Source organism: Oncorhynchus keta, unplaced genomic scaffold, assembly GCF_023373465.1.
Source record: "Oncorhynchus keta strain PuntledgeMale-10-30-2019 unplaced genomic scaffold, Oket_V2 Un_contig_6766_pilon_pilon, whole genome shotgun sequence".
Lineage (NCBI taxonomy): Eukaryota > Metazoa > Chordata > Actinopteri > Salmoniformes > Salmonidae > Oncorhynchus > Oncorhynchus keta.
The window spans coordinates 861,210-877,832 of record NW_026289049.1 but is presented as its reverse complement, the minus strand read 5'-3'; the positions used below and the strand labels follow the sequence as shown (position 1 = coordinate 877,832).

At 43.9% G+C, this 16,623-nt stretch overlaps 1 protein-coding gene across 9 annotated transcripts; it reads right to left on the bottom strand.

Annotated features, from left to right (window-relative positions):
- Positions 1 to 11,271, bottom strand: LOC118374024 (acidic leucine-rich nuclear phosphoprotein 32 family member B-like). 9 transcript variants are annotated; one of them, XM_052511387.1, is made up of 8 exons: positions 10,481 to 11,271; positions 8,660 to 8,809; positions 8,008 to 8,130; positions 1,741 to 1,873; positions 1,314 to 1,392; positions 1,179 to 1,215; positions 793 to 1,062; positions 1 to 554 (listed from the first exon to the last, which is right to left on the bottom strand). In XM_052511387.1, the coding sequence occupies exons 1-5, from the start codon at positions 10,880 to 10,882 to the stop codon at positions 1,334 to 1,336; spliced, it is 867 nt and encodes a 288-aa protein (XP_052367347.1). In that variant the 5' UTR covers positions 10,883 to 11,271; the 3' UTR covers positions 1 to 554; positions 793 to 1,062; positions 1,179 to 1,215; positions 1,314 to 1,333. The 9 variants fall into 9 exon arrangements, with proteins under 9 accessions (XP_052367347.1, XP_052367346.1, XP_052367344.1 ...); XM_052511386.1 differs by having other exon boundaries at positions 1,741 to 1,918; positions 10,481 to 11,269; XM_052511384.1 differs by lacking the exons at positions 8,660 to 8,809; positions 10,481 to 11,271 and adding exons at positions 2,448 to 3,327; positions 8,363 to 8,398 and having other exon boundaries at positions 1,691 to 1,918.
- Positions 11,272 to 16,623: the final 5,352 nt, after the last annotated feature.

The following is a 16,623-nucleotide window of genomic DNA, read 5'->3' as shown; positions in this document are numbered from 1 at the left end:
TTTAGAAATGTTTGCACATTTATTGAAAATGAAATACTTGTAGAAACACCCGCGTTGATCGTTGCTAAACAAACATTCAGGTATTTACATCGTTTTGACTTAAATCAAACCAGGGCTGCGTTCAGTATGAAAAAAAACATGACAAGGCTGAAGAAATTTGGTTTGACCCCTAATACCCTCAATCTTCTACAGATGCACCATTGAGAGCATCCTGTCCGACTGGATCACCGCCTGGTACGGCAATTGCACAGTTCGCAACCGCAAGGCTCTCCAGAGGGTGATGAGGTTAGCCCAACGCATCACCAGGGGGCACACGGTCTACCCTCCAGGACATTTACAGCACCCAGTGTCACAGGCCAAGAAGATCATCAAGGACCCGAGCCACGGCCTGTTCAACCCGCTACCATCTAGAAGGCGAAGACAGTGCTGGGAATGAGAGACTGAAAAACAACTTCCATCTCCAGACCATCAGACTGTTACTCAGTCACCACGAGCCGGCCTCCGTCCAGTACCCTGCCCTGAACCTTAGTCACTGTTACTAGCTGACCACCGCCCTGCCCTGAACTTAGTCACTGTTACTAGCTGACCACCGCCCAGTACCCTGCCCTGAACTTAGACACTGTTACACTGTTAACTTAGTCACTGTTACCACCGCCCAGTACCCTGCCCTGAACTTACACTGTTACTAGCTGACCACCGCCCGGTACCCTGCCCTGAACTTAGACACTGTAACTAACCTCCGTCCAGTACCCTGCCCTGAACCTTAGTCACTGTTACTAGCTGACCACCGACCAGTACCCTGCCCTGAACTTAGTCACTGTTACTAGCCGGCTACCACCCGATACTCAACCCTGCACCTTAGAGACTTCTGCCGTTTTAATAATGTTTACATACTGTTTTACCCACTTCATATGTATATACTGTATTCTAGTGAAGGCTCATCCTATGTAACAACTATTGGAGAGGGAAGGAGTTGGTAACACTATGCTTTCGTTTTTTGCTCTTAATCGTCATCGTCGTCAGGCTCTCGCTTTCTCTTCTCTCCTTGTACAGCCTTGACTTCTGGGAGAAATGGGAAAGGCTTATTATACTATATGATGCTGTACTTAGTAAAGTATCCAAACGTGAAACATGAGCTTTAACATGAGCTTGTGACAAAAAGTATGAAAATTACATACCATCGTCAACTTCATCATCAATGCCGAGGTCTTCCTCCTGGAGAGAAGTGACAGAGCAGGTCAGCATCCACAGAGCTCTCAAACTATAACCCACATTAAACTATTGAGTCACAAACAAACCAAAAAAGGTTTTACCTCCTCCTCCTCTACTACTACTACTCCTCTTCATCACAGTCCTTGTCAAAGTGTTCCTCCTTTCCATCCTCATTCCCTTCTAAAATTAAAATATATATAAAATAATATATATCACATCCATTGTCAGTCACACAGATACATGCTGACAAACCCTACCAAATACACAATAGAATTCCCTTGAATGACAAAACACCCACGATGTACTAATCTGGATTGTAATATATAATATGCCATTTAGCAGATGCTTTTATCTGAAGCGACTTAGTCATGCAAGCATACATTGTATGTATGTGGTCCCGTGAATCAAACCCACTATCCTAACTTTGCAAGTGCCATGACCTACCGACTGAGCTACAGAACACCCCCATTCCACTCACATCTGCACTTCCTCATATTCCCGCAACAAGAAAACTAAATGGCTGCCCACCCTCATCGTCGTCACCGGCCACCTCTCCGTCCGAGTCGGATGCCTCTTGGTCCTCCGCGTCGTACCCGTCCAGGTAGGTGAGCTGAGGGAGCAGCTTGAACACACTCTCCCTGTAGTCGTTCAGGTTGGTCACCTCACAGTTGAACAAGTCTAGAGACTTCAGGCTGTCCAGCTTTTTCTGTGGGACCAAATGGGTTAGGGGATTTAGGGGGTGAACAACACTGCCTGAATAAAATCTCTCACTAGATTTTATAGTAGAGTGCCACATCAAATGATCACATATTTAGCAGATGTTATTGCGGGTGTAGTGAAATGCTTGTGTTCCTAGCTCCAACAGTACAGCAGTATATAACAATTCACAAATCTAAAAGTAAAATAATGGAATTAAGAAATCTATAAATATTAGGACGAGCAATGTTGGAGTGGCATCGACTAAAATACAGTAGAATGGAATACAATATATACACACACACGCACACATATGAAATGAGTAAAGCAGTATGTAAACATTATTAAAGTGACTAGTGTTCCGTTATTAAAGTGGCCAGTGATTTCATGTCTATGTATATAGGGCAGCAGCCTCTAAGGTGCAGGGTTGAGTAACTGGGTGGTAGCCGGCTAGTGATGGCTATTTAACAGTCTGATGGCCTTGAGATAGAAGCTGTTTTTCAGTCTCTCGGTCCCAGCTTTCATGCACCTGTACTGACCTCGCCTTCTGGATGATAGAGGGGTGAACAGGCTCTGGCTTGGGTGGTTGATGTCCTTGATCTTTTTGGCCTTCCTGTGACATCGGGTGCTGTAGGTGTCGTGGAGGCCAGGCAGATTGACCCTGGTGATGCATTGGGCAGACCACACCACCCTCTGAAGAGCCCTGTGGTTGCGGTCAGTGCAGTTGCCGTACCAGGCGGTGATACAGCCCAACAGGATGCTCTCAATTGTGCATCTGTAAAAGCCAAGCCGAACTTCTTCAGCCTCCTGAGGTTGAAGAGGCGCTGTTGCGAATTCTTCACCTCGCTGTCTTTGTGAGTGGACCATTTCAGATTGTCAGTGATGTGTAGGCCAAGGAACTTGAAGCTTTCCACCTTCTCCACTGCGGCCCCATCGATGTGGATAGGGGCGTTCTCCCTCTGCGGTTTCCTGAAGTCAACGATCAGCTCCTTTGTTTTGTTGAGGGAGAGGTTATTTTCTTGGCACCACTCCACCAAGGCCCTCACCTCCTCCCTGTAGGGTGTCTCGTCATTGTTGGTAATCAGGCCTACTACTGTTGTGTTGTCTGCAAACTTGATGATTGAGTTAGAGGCATGCGTGGCCACGCAGTCATGGGTGAACAGGGAGTACACAGGAGGGGACTGAGCACATACCCTTGTGGGGCCCCAGTGTTGAGGATCTGCAAAGTGGAGATCCAGGACCCACTTGCACACGGCAGGGTTCAGACCCAGGGTCCCGTGTTTAATGATGAGCTTGGAGGGTACTATGATGTTGAAGGCTGAGCTATAGTCAATGAACAGCATTCAGACATAGGTATTCCTCTTGTTCAGATGGGATAGGGCAGTGTGCAGTGCGATGGTGATTGTATTGTCTGTGGATCTATTGGGGTGATAAGCAAATTGAAGTGGGTCTAGGGCAAGCCTGGGCAATTATTTTCCATGGAGGGCGACAGAATATATTTTTGCCATCGTGGGCCAGAATCATATTACAGGATTATACATCATGTGTACGACTGTGTTGACAGATATTACTGTAAATCACATCCAGATATGCTACTTATTTTACTTTAACATGCACATAAATAAACCACATCAATGTTCTCCTTTTGGTAGGTATTTTCATTATTAAAACATACAATTAACTATATGGAGGGAAAAGTACACTGTGCATTCAGCACCACGGACAGAACTCTTGTTAACAGGTATGCATAAAAACAGAAGAAAGTTAAAGCACTCAACATTACATTTAAACTACTGTGTGAGGAGTGAAGTCTGATGGGCATTGACTAGAGCAGTGAAGTCAGGTATAGTTTCTGACGTCACTATGTGCAGGATTGCTGAAAGGTGGGAGTTAGTAAGAGATGATCTGTGACTTGACTTGCTATATTTCATCACTGAAAAGGTCTGTTCACATACATAGGTTCTGCGTTATATTGGCATCGAACATGTCACCCTCCCTAGGAGAGGGCGTGACCTTGATCATTTATTGTTAAAACGAGAGACTGCCTGGCTCTTTAATTTAAAGACCCTTGTTCCCTTCGGTCTCAACGTAGACTTTGATCTGAAGCCATTCTTGTGACTTGACCATTGTAATTGTTTGTAAGCTTGTGTAGTCTAAAATGAATCTATCGTATGCTATCCATGTGTTTTTTGTATGCTGTTCTTTGTATGCCGTTTTAATATTTGAGAATTAACCATTTTCCAACACTTTGAAATCCTCAAAACGATGAGAACTCACTGTTCAAAGCACGCAGCAGCGATGTATACTTCTCCCACTGGTCATCTGATAGAGAACAGACTAGCAGCGTCGGAAGGTGGGTGAGATTGTTGTCATCTGATAGGGAACAGACTAGTAGTGTCGGAAGGTGGGTGAGATTGTTGTCATCTGATAGAGAACAGACTAGTAGTGTCGGAAGGTGGGTGAGATTGTTGTCATCTGATAGAGAACAGACTAGTAGTGTCGGAAGGTGGGTGAGATTGTTGTCATCTGATAGAGAACAGACTAGTAGTGTCGGAAGGTGGGTGAGATTGTTGTCATCTGATAGGGAACAGACTAGTAGTGTCGGAAGGTGGGTGAGATTGTTGGCTTCTACTTGGCGTGTCAGGAGGAGTAATTTTCCCTTGAAGGTTTTGATCAGGCTGTACATCTGATGTGGAAAAAGGCCCTTCCCTTGTAGTTTGGAATTCAGTTCATTCATGAGGGCCATGATGTCCACGGTGAAGGCAACAAAATAATCTGCCAACCGTTCTTTATCTTGCAGTTGAGGGAAATCCACATATTTTCCCTTCACTTGCAAAAACTCAGCACTCTCGGACTTCAGGTCCCACACCCTTTTAAGCACCTTGGCCAAACTCAGGCATCTCACATTTGTGTGGTAGGGGAGATCTGCATGACCCTTCCAACAGCGAGACAAACCGCCTGTGGTTTAAAGATTTTGTGCTTATGATTTTTGCTCATACTTTAGTGACTATCCACAACATAGCTCATTTTCAGTACACATTTACAGAGCACCGCCTGATGAATAATTCAATGCAGGAAAATAATTTTCTGATCTGGGTTCAGCTCAGCTACTTGATCTTATATCCTTTTCAAAAGGCCAAAGTTTTCTCCTGTCAAGTTTGGGCACCATCAGTGGTCCCACTGGATAACTTTTCAAAACGCAGTCCCAGCTTTGCCACACACTTATTAACCTCCCCCAATAAACCTTTCCCTGTGGTTGTGCACTTCATTGACTGCACTGAAGCAAGCTCCTCTGTAGTCTGGGGTTATGCCTCGTAAGAATATCAACAACTGTGCCATGTCACATGCATCACTGCTCTCATCCAGGTCCAAGGAGAAATAGGCTAAATCCTTTACCGTGTCTTTCAACTGTTGTTCCATATTCTCTGTGACGTCCTCAACACGCCGTGTCACTGTTCGTCTTGACAGGGAAACATTTTCAAACAGCTCTTTCTTGTCGGGGCAAAGTATTGCTGCAGTCAATTAAACATTCTTCAATGAATTCACCCTCAGCGAATGGCTTGCTATGTTTAGCAATTTTGTGGGACAGTACATAGCTAGCTCTTGCAATTCTGTCATTTGCTGAATGCAGTTTTGTGAAAAGTCCTTGCTGCTTTTGCAACTGATAAAGCAACTCTTTCGATGCACTTGCCCACTGCTCAGAAAACACATTCCTATATTTCTCTGCTTCGTCTGGAAGTGTCAGGACAAGTTGTAGTCTTTCAGGACAGCGATCCTCCCTTTGCCTTCAGCTTTTCCTGATACCTCAATAAATAAATATTTCGATGTCCACTCTTGCTGGAACACCCTACATTCATTGTCTACTTTCCTTTGAAAAACTAATTTTTGCACAATTTCTAGCTAGCTGACAGGACGCGTGTGTCAGCCTGTCAGTCACGGTCTGTCCTCGTGCAGTTGTTATTTATACATGCCTTCAAAATAAATGTCCCACAAGCGCTGGGAGTTAAATCATTACGCAAAAGATTGTTATTCAAATTCAAAGCCCAATGAATACAAACACATTTTTCAAAACTTTACTATTGCAAATTCTTTGTGATCCGAACATGATTCCACGGGACGTATTGAAATCAGGTTGCGGGCCGCATACGGCCCCCGGGTCGGCCTTTGCAGAGGCCTGGTCTAGGGTGTAAGGTAGAGGTGATATGATCCTTAACCAGCCTCTCAAAGCACTTCATGATGACAGACGTGAGTGTTACGGGTCGATAGTTAATTAGTTCATTTACCTTCGCTTTCTTGGGTACAGGAGCAATGGTGGACATCTTGAAGCAAGTGGGGACAGCAGACTGGGATAGGGAGAGATTGAATGGGTCCGTAAACACTCCAGCCAGCTGCTATGCGCATGCTCTGAGGACGCAGCGAGGGATGCCGTCTGGGCCGACAGCCTTGCGAGGATTAACATGCTTAAATGTCTTACTCACCTCAGCCAACGGAGAAGGAGAACCCACAATCCTAGGGAGCGAGCCGCGTCGGTGGCACCGTGTTATCCTCAAAGCAGGCGATGGTGGTGTTTAGCTTGTCGGGGAGCAAGTCATCAGTGTCCGAAGTGGGTGGTTTTCCTTTTGTAATCCGTGATTGTCTTTAGACCCTGCCACATATGGCTCGTGTCTGAGCCATTGAATTGCGACTCCACTGTCTCTGTACTGATGTTTTGCCTGTTTGATTGCCTTACGGAGGGAATAACTACACTGTTTTTATTCAACCATATTCCCAATCATCTTGCCATGGTTAAATTCAGTGGTTTGCACTTTCGGTTTTGCGTGAATGCTGCCATCTATCCACGGTTTCTGGTTAGGTTTTAATCGTCACCGCGGGAACAACATCCCCAATACACTTAATGATGAACTCAGCCACCGTGTCTGTGTATACGTCAAATGTTATTCTCAGAGGCTACCCGGAACATTTCCCAGTCTGCGTGATCAAAACAATCTTGAAGCATGGATTCTGATTGGTCTGACCAGCGTTGAATAGAACTTAAAACAGGTACTTCTTGTTTGAGTTTCTGCCTCCTAGGAAGGAATGGAGTCGTGATCTGATTTGCCGAAGGGAGGGCCTTGTAGGCATTGCGAAAGGGCGAGTAGCAGTGGTCTAGTGGTTTTCCGAAGCGAGTACTACAGTCAATGTGTTGATAGAACTTTGGTACCAATTTGTTCAAATTTGCTTTGTTAAAATCCACAGTTACAATAAATGCGGCCTCGGGATGTAGTTTCCAGTTTGTGATATCGGCTTGAGGGTGAATATACGCGGCTGTGACTATAACCCAAGTTAATTATCTTGGGAGGTAATACAGTCGGCATTTGATTGAGGTATTCTAGGTCGGGTGAACAAAAGGACTTGAGTATCTATGTTATCACAAACACACCATGAGTAGTTAATCATGAAACATACACCATCGACTCTTCTTCCCGGAGAGTTCTTTATTCCTGTCTGCACGATGAACTGAGAACCCAGCTGGCAGTATGGACAGGGACAGTATATCCCAAGAGAGCCATGATTCCGTGAAAGAGTATGTTACAGTCCCTGATGTCTCTCTGGAAGGAGATCCTCACCCTGAGCTCGTCTACTTTATTGTCCAGAGACTGAACATTAGCGAGTAATATACTCAGAAGTGGTGAATGGTGTGCACGCCTCATGAGTCGGACTAGAAGTCCACTCCGAATACCTCTTCTCCGCCGGTAGTGTCTTGGAGCAGCCTCTGGGATAACTTAAATTGCCCTGGTGGGTACGAACAAATTTGGGAAAGTCGTATTCCTGGTCGTAATGCTGGTGAGTGACCGCTGTGCTGTTATCCAAAAGTTATTTCAGGCTGTATGTATTAACACATAAAAACTTTCTGGGCTAATAACAAAATACTGCAAAGTTGCTTAGGAGCTAGAAGCAGAGCTGCCGTGTCTGTCAGCATTAACTTTACTATCATAGGGAAACAAACATCACACTGCCAACTAGGTCTATGGTCAAAAGGGAAAAGTGTCATTTGAGACAGCCTGAGACAATGAGATTGTGTCGCACTGTATTGTGCTCTACCGGGAGTTGTGTACCTACCAAAGGTTCCAACGTGCTGATGTCTTTCAGTTTGTTTCCGCTTAGATTTAGATGTGTGAGGTTGGGGAGTTTCTCTGCTAACACGTCAAGGCCACCAGAGATTCTGTTGTCACTGAGTTCCAACTGCAACATAATGTGAAGATATCAGTCACTTCTGTCCAAAAACACCAAAGCAAGTAACAGCCTTTCAGAAAATAATGACTACGTCCCAAATGAAACCCTATTCCTTACATACATATTTGTAAGTCGCTCTGGATAAGAGCTTGCTTTCTTTTTTAAAGTGTAAAAAAAAAAAGGTACAAATGTAAGTGTAAGCTTGTGTAAAAAATAAATACATTCTAAAGCAAAACTTTACCTTCTTGAGTTTCTCAAGTTTGGGAAGGTTGGAGGCTTTATCAAACTGAGGAATTCCAGACTGACAAATTCTGCTGTAAGGCCTTCAATTTTTTCCTTCATTTGCTAAATGACTTAAATGTAAATGTAATACTACTTTAGACGAAGGGGCCTCAAAAGGTAGTGCCATTAGGAACGTAGTCAATTGCTTTTTTTACCCCTTCTCCCCTCCAACACAAAATGTGTAAAAAAAAAAAAAAAACGTACTGTAAATGTAAGCTTGTGTAAAAAATAAATAAATTCTAAAGCAAAACTTTACCTTCTTGAGTTTCTCAAGTTTGGGAAGGTTGGAGGCAGAGATTAAACCAACATTTATCAAACTGAGGAATTCCAGACTGACAAATTCTGCTGTAAGGCCTTCAATTTTTCCTTCATTTGAGCTACAGTTGTCAAGGACAAGTTCCCGTACCTATAAGGGAAAAAAATATATATATATGTAATTCAGACAGAATATTTGTTTTAATGTTTGCGTACATCGTTTACAGCTGCACTACAAACACTCAAAATTGAGAATACACACATTCAAATGTAATTTTATGCATACATCATATGGTGAGGGCTTATATTTGTCCTACTTTACACATTAATGTGTGATAATACACATGTATGAATTGGAATTATTATTATTTTTGCATATCCCCCTCGCCCCGAGACATCCTTGGAGAGTCAGGTCACGGCCAAGGTCTGCCATCATCAATGTCGACCGTGGAGCAATTGGGGTTAAGTGCCTTGCTCAAGGGCACATCCACAGACTTTTCACTTTGTCAGCTCGAGGATTCAAGGTCATACAGGCACGTGGAGGCCACGCACATTACTGAGCCTCATTTTGACTTGTTTTAAGGACATTACATCAAAGTTGGATCAGCATGTAGTGTGGTTTTCCACTTTAATTTTGAGTGTGACTCCAAATCCAGACCTCCATGGGTTGATAAATCTGATTACCATTGATAATTTGTGTGATTTTGTTGTCAGCACATTCAACTAAGAAAAAAGTATTTAATAAGAATATTTCATTCATTCAGATCTAGGATGTGTTATTTTAGTGTTCCCTTTATTTTTTTTTGTATATCAGCAATATGTAAAGAAAAAAAGTATTTAATAAGAATATTTCATTATATATATATATATATATATATATATATATATATATATATATATATATATGGATGAGGTAGGTAGTTGGGTGGGCTATTTACAGATGGGCTGTGTACAGCTGCAGCGATCGGTAAGCTGCTCTGACAGCCGATGCTTGGAGTTAGTGAGGGAGAGAAGTCTCCAACTTCAGTGATTTTTGCAATTCGTTCCAGTCATTGGCAGCAGAGAACTGGAAGGTAAAGGCAGCCAAAGTAGGTGTTGGCTTTGGGGAAGAGCAGTGAAATATACCTGCTGGAGCGCATGTTACAGGTGGGTGTTTCTATGGTGACCAGTGAGCTGAGATAAGGCGGAGCTTTACCTAGCAAAGACTTGTAGATGACCTGGAGCCAGTAGGTTTGGTGACGAATATGTAGTGAGTACTTTTTACAGCACTGCTGACATCAAATGTGTCTCCTGGAGATTACAGCCAGCTGACATGGTAAAGAGGTCAATCAATCCAACCAAAACAAACAATGGCATTGCCATGGAAACGCGTGAGTTAAAGGACAGTGAAGGAAGATCCCAAATCTCCTCCTCCCCCAGCAAAATAGCCTATATTTAGGATATTATTTATGTGTATTTCACACTATACTGTGTGTCGAGGTAAAACTTGGAGTATAATGCTTGTATGGATGTCAACCAACACATGCATTAGTTTAAAACGACTGACTACCATGACTTTTGTATACTAACTACGCTACCCAGTTTATAGGAAAGGCAGTTAGAATTTGGCAGTCACTTCTAAATCTGAAAAGGGGCAACTTCTAAATGTTATGCAGCGAAAACAACCAACTATATTAAAATTGGACTTAACCACTGTGGGCCAGTTACAATAAATAAATCATGACGGATTTGACGACTTTCCACTTAGTTAGGCCAGATTTGTTGAATGTGGGGCAATCTGGTCAATGACAATAGAACAGTCTACATTCTATTGCCTCCTTACCGTATCTACACAGGCGATGTTTTTCCACTCCTCGTTTGCACGACGTGGTCGTCTGCTGCTGTAGCCCATCCGTGACAAGGATCGCCGAGTTGTGCGTTCCGAGATGCCGTTCTGCGCACCACTGTTGTACTGAGCTGTTATTTGTCTGTTTGTGGCCCGACTGTTAGCTTTCACGATTTTTTCCATTCTCATTCTACCTCTCTCATCAACTAGTTGTTTTCGCCCACACAACTGCCGCTGACTGGATGTTTTTTGTTTGTCACACCATTCTCGGTAAACTCTAGAAACTGTCGTGCGTGAAAAGCCCAGGAGGGCGGCCGTTTCTGAGACACTTGATCCGGCGCGCCTGGCACCTACGATCATACCACGCTCAAAGTCCCTTAGGTCACTCGTTTTACCCATTGTTACGTTCAATCGAGCAGTATAGCTGGCTGCTTGCCTGCCTGTCTGCCTGGTTTATATAGCAGGCCACGTGACTCACTGTCTGTAGGAGCGATCCATTTTCGGGAATGGGGTGGTGTAACTTGGGCTGGAGCGTTCTACTTCTTCTTCGATGGGGTTTAAGGTTTAACCGCGGTTGGCATCCAAAGTTAACGGTGCATTACCGCGAACAGCTGGACGGGGTATTAAATAAGAAACTATAAAAACATTCCGGTGTTGTGCCGAAAAGCACCCCTTGCCAGAATTCTCCACCGCTCTTCGCGTGGACGCGCACGCACTCAATTCTTCATGACTGCGACTTGCATGAACGCGCACGCACTCAATTCTTCATTGCTGCGACTTGCTTGCTCGTTGAGATTTCTGAATCATTTAATGTTTTATGTCGGTTTGATAGCGGGGGAGGCACTAGTAATGTCTGCAGTTTTCGGTTTGGCTATTTGTCCACATGAGCTACCAAAATTATTCTGAAGTATGCCAGCCTTGCAGTCGCAAAATGTTACTTTTTAAATGTAAATTGATTTCACCTTTATTTAACCAGGTAAGCCAGTTGAGAACTAATTCTAATTTACAACTGTGACCTGGCCAAGATAAAGCAACGCAGTGCGACACAAACAACACAAGAGTTACACATGGGATAAACAAACGTGCAGTCAATAACACAATACAAAAATCAATATGCAGTGTGTGCAAATGTATTAAGATTAAGAAGGTAAGGCAATAATTAGGCCATAGTGACGAAATCATTATAATTTAGCAATTAAAAACTGGAGTGATAGATGTGCAGAAGATGAATGTGCAAGTACAGATACTGGTGTGCAAAGGAGCAAAAATAATAATAATATTGGGATGAGGTAGTTGGGTGGGCTATTTACAGATGGGCTGTGTACAGGTGCAATGATCAGTAAGCTGCTCTGACAGCTGATGCTTAAAGTTAGTGAGGGAGATATAAGACTCCAGCTTCAGTGATTTTTGCAGTTCGTTCCAGTCATTGGCAGCAGAGAACTGAAAGGAGAGGCGGCCAAAGGAGGAGTTGGCTTTGGGGGTGACCAGTGAAATATACCTGCTGGAGCGCATAGTACGGGTGGGTGCTGCTATGGTGACCAGTGAGCTGAGATAAGGCGGGGCTTTACCTAGCAAAAACGTATAGATGACATGGAGCCAGTGGGTTTGGCGACGAATATGAAGCGAGGGCCAGCCAACAAGAGCATGCTGAGTAGAGTGTCGGAGGCTCTTTTGTAAATGACATTGCCGAAGTCAAGGATAGGTAGGATGGTCAGTTTTACGAGGGTATGTTTTTCAGCATGAGTGAAGGATGCTTTGTTGTGAAATAGGAAGCCGATTCTAGATTTAATTTTGGATTGGAGATGCTTAATGTGAGTCTGGAAGGAGAGTTTACAGTCTAACCAGACACCTAGGTATTTGTAGGTGTCCACACATAAGTCAGAACCGTCCAGAGTATTGATGCTAGACGGGCGGGGCGGGTGCGGGCAGCGATCGGTTGAAGAGCATGCATTTAGTTTTACTTGCATTTAAGAGCAGTTGGAGGACACAGAAGGAGTGTTTTATGGCGTTGAAGCTCGTCTGGCGGTTTGTTAATTAACACAGTGTCCAAAGAATAAGTGTCCAAAATAGAAGGGGGGTTCGGCAGGCAAGAAAATAGCCTTAATTTGCCTCAAGTCTGAATCTGTGAGTGACAGTAGGCTGTTGGAGATTACGCAAACTGAAAATGTGCCAGCCTAAATGGCATGATGTGCTGTTCCAAGTTGTCAAATCATTTTAGCATGTAAATCTTGGTGGGGCAAACTCAACCTTTTTGTAGATGCATTCCAGCAAAGCCACTACACAACACAACACTAAACAATACTTAACTCCATTATAACGGTGACAAACGGTGCCCACAAACTGTCCCAAAAGCAAAGCTTTCTTTTCAGCACCATGGAGGGAATGAATCCTTACCACTGCTACACCTGCCTATCAGCGGAGCCTTGTCTGGTATCGAAACAGTTCATTCAACCTCATTTACTGCTTTAAAAAAATATATGTCTGCCTTGCTGAACAAATGTGGTTTCTACTGACAATTGAGATGTGCAAACTGTGGCATAAGGGAACGATGAGCGGATAAGAGGCAATCTGTCATTTTGATTAAGACATTAAGGAGCGAACTAAAACAGACGTTGTCAAAAATCTATTTGTTCAGCACTTTTGAAATGTACAGCAACAGAATATGGGCTGTTCTTATAGTATTTTCCCCGTACACCAAGTCAGAAGGGGGCATATAAGCAGACAATGAAAGCACTTACAATATTTGATTATTACATTTTTTTTAAACAGGGTATATGCTAAATGTGCACCACCAAGTCAGAACAGTAGGCTTTGTTTTGAGGGGGAAAGGGACCAAATGATTAGGGTGAGGCACATGGGCTACTAACAGCTTACTACACAACATACACTTAGTATTACTTTCTTAGCTACAGTATACTTATCTCCCTGGCATATTACATAATTTATGCAGCAGTATACAATATATTTTTGGACTCACCGTTGTGCTGTGCTCACTTGAACAGGAAGGTGGCACTGGGGTCCTTCTTGTGGGAAGAATTTGTCATGAAACTTTCACCAAAGTCTATCATTCTCTGGATTTATGGTGCTTTCAAGATAACTGGGAACTTGGAAAAGAGGAAGGTTGAATCATGACGTCAGGGATCTTCATGTCGGAGCTCTAGAAAGAGGCCAGAGTTCCCAACTTGGAATTCCAATTTGGAGCTTGTTTTTTCCCAGAGTTCCCAGCTGGATCAGGGAGCCTCCTGTGACCAGTCTGGAGGTGCACTTCACCCCCCCATGCAGAGAGAGCGCTGGGGGAGTTCCTTTTACCCCATCAGTGCAGGTAAGCCTATAGAATTCTCCCCGAGCTGAGGTTGACTTGAGAGCTTTATTGCTTTTTAAAAGGACTGAGTTCTGCATTCATCCACCAGAGAGCACCATTGTGGCGCCAATTGTTTTTGCAGCAGGTTTGTATAGATGCATCTCATGCCTAAACTATTCTACCAAATTAAAGTCAACGGTATTTTTAAAAAAGTAATGTTTCTCCGTCATCCATTTTGCTATAATTGTTAAAGTAGATATATTTTCACTAGCTTCTTCCTCTATCAATGTCCCCGTTTCTCTAGAATCTCGTGACCGACCCAGGTTCCGGTTCCTGCACGATCCATAGGAGGCTGCGGACGCCATTAAGGGGGTTCCTATCTGCTGACCCCAGGTCAGTGTATTGGAGGAGCCGCTGTAAGAACATACTCTTCTTCTTTACATTGGATATAGGCCAATATCAACAGTCTGATCAACTCTATGCGAAGATGATGTGTTACGCTGCATGAGGCAAATGGTGGTCACACCAGATACTGACTGGTTTTCTGATCCACACCCCTACTTCTTTTTTAAAGTAATCTGTGACCAGCAGATGCATATCTGTATTCCCAGGAATGTCAAATCCATCAGATTAGGGTCTAATGTATTTATTTCAATTGACTGATTTCCATATATGAACTGTAACTCAGTAAAATCGTTGAAAATGTTACATGTTTCGTTTATATTTTTATTTAAAAATTGTTTAATTAAAACATTGTTTTAATTTTCCTGTGAAGATAGAGTGCTTGATGAAATGGTTGGTTATACCGTATGATCGTAACACTTTATTTTACTAAGTAAGTTACATTATAGAGCATTTATTCCAAGCACCTCTAGGCTGGGAGAGAGCACCTCAGTACACTGCAGTGCACACTATCACTTATCAGATGGAATCTTTACGGTTGAGTTCTGTTTAGTAATGGTAGTGAACACGCCTTTACTATCTAAGTTAGATTGTTGCACAGTTTTAATAACAACTCCGCTATGATAGGATATGGATTCCAAAATTGCTTCCAGTATTTCCCTTGACCTTTGTCAACCTCTCAGTTTTAGTAATCCAATGTCTAGTACAAAGTCTTTTAAATTCAGGGATTTATATTGGGAACTTAATTGCCATCTGTCTATATCCAGTGTGACAACAGTCTGTGGGATTGTTCAACTTGTCATTGTTGGATGGAGTGGAGTGGTGGGCCTTTCATTGTCTGGCATAGATTTACTACTAGAACCACTCCCCTTTCCAATAGCAACAGCAAATCTCTCTTTCACACTACTACTTTGTATTCTTGTGAGAGTGTGTGAGAGAGTTGGAGGTTCGGAGTAACACACACACAGTGGGTATTTTCGTTTGAGGAGACGCTGTTTTTAGGGTCAGCAAATTACAACAAATTAATTGTGTTGTTAAATTGGATGTAAATAGTTCACTGAACAGAGAGAAAACAACTACGCCTTCACCAGTTGACATGAATTGCCTAATGGGACCACTGAATCCCCACCAGGCTATATTAAAGGCTGACTTCATCCTAGCTAGAAGGTTAATCGAGGCTGGGGCTAATGTCAACAGCAGGGATGAGGAGAGGAGGACCCCTTTAATGCTCTGCTGCCTCCATGATGGGGAGTCTTGGTCCCTCGGTGTGGCACGCATGCTCCTGATTCACAGAGGCCATGTGGGGCTCTGTGACCGCCACGGTCGAACCGCTCTGATGTATGCGGTCTTGTACGGGCGTCTGGGTTTGGTTCGGCTGTTCCTCCAAGCGCTGGACTATGACCTGAACCACGTCGACAAGCACGGTCACATGGCTCTGTGGTACTCAGCTCAGGTAGGTAACGGTCCTATCATTGACCTGCTGCTGAAAACCATGAAGAAGTACTGTCTGAGCACTGACATATCTGAGGCCGCAGTCCCCAGGCTTTGTGGTCATGATAAACCCGGTCAAGTTCTGGTCAAACACCAGACAGCAGTCAAGCAGAATGCCATTAATTGTGCCATTGACCACAAGGTCACAGGTCACCTGAAGCCTCAGCCAGAGAAAGGTCTACCTCCATTGTTCCGAAAGGACTTGCCTTTCAAGCCCCTTCCAGAAACCCTATGGACAAAGAGGGAGAACTTCTATAAAACAGTGAAGCCACCAGAGGCAAAACCTGAGACAAAGAAGGCCTTGACTGAAGGGTCTAAGCAGGGGAAGGAAGGGAAGACAACCACCCCCTCCCCATCTAAGGACTGGAAGTTATACATGAGGAGTCTAACCGAGGCCTTACTGGGTCAGATCAGCCTTTCCTACCAGCCCCAGGCCCAGCCCCGGCCTCCTTCCTCTCTCCTCCACTGCAGGACACCTCGCTTGGGGGCCAGCCTCACTGTGGGGGCCCTGCTCCGCCAGTGCCGGGGGAAGGGAAGGAAGATGTCCCTGGACGCCATCAGCGACAGCCTGCTGAAAGAGAGGACGACCATTGGCTCGTTCCGCCGCCGGTGCAGTGTGACCCATGATCAGGATGGGGCTGACAAGCAGGAGCTCCAGCACCACAGAGCTAGAGGGGAGACAAGGGTCACTTCTAAACCACTGGTCAGGATCCAGGAACTGAAAAAGTTCAGCTTGTCAGACAGAAATGAATGTATGCTTTGCTTATCTGAAGGTTTATTGATGATGATGGAATATGGATGGTTGTTTTTGTGTGATGGAATATAGTGCAGTATTCAATATAATGAAGTTTGATGTGTCTGTATTAAAAAGTTAATACCAATCATTGAGTGGGACAGATGCAATGAGGGTTAGATGCAGTTGATCCATCTGGCATTTCTGTAATCT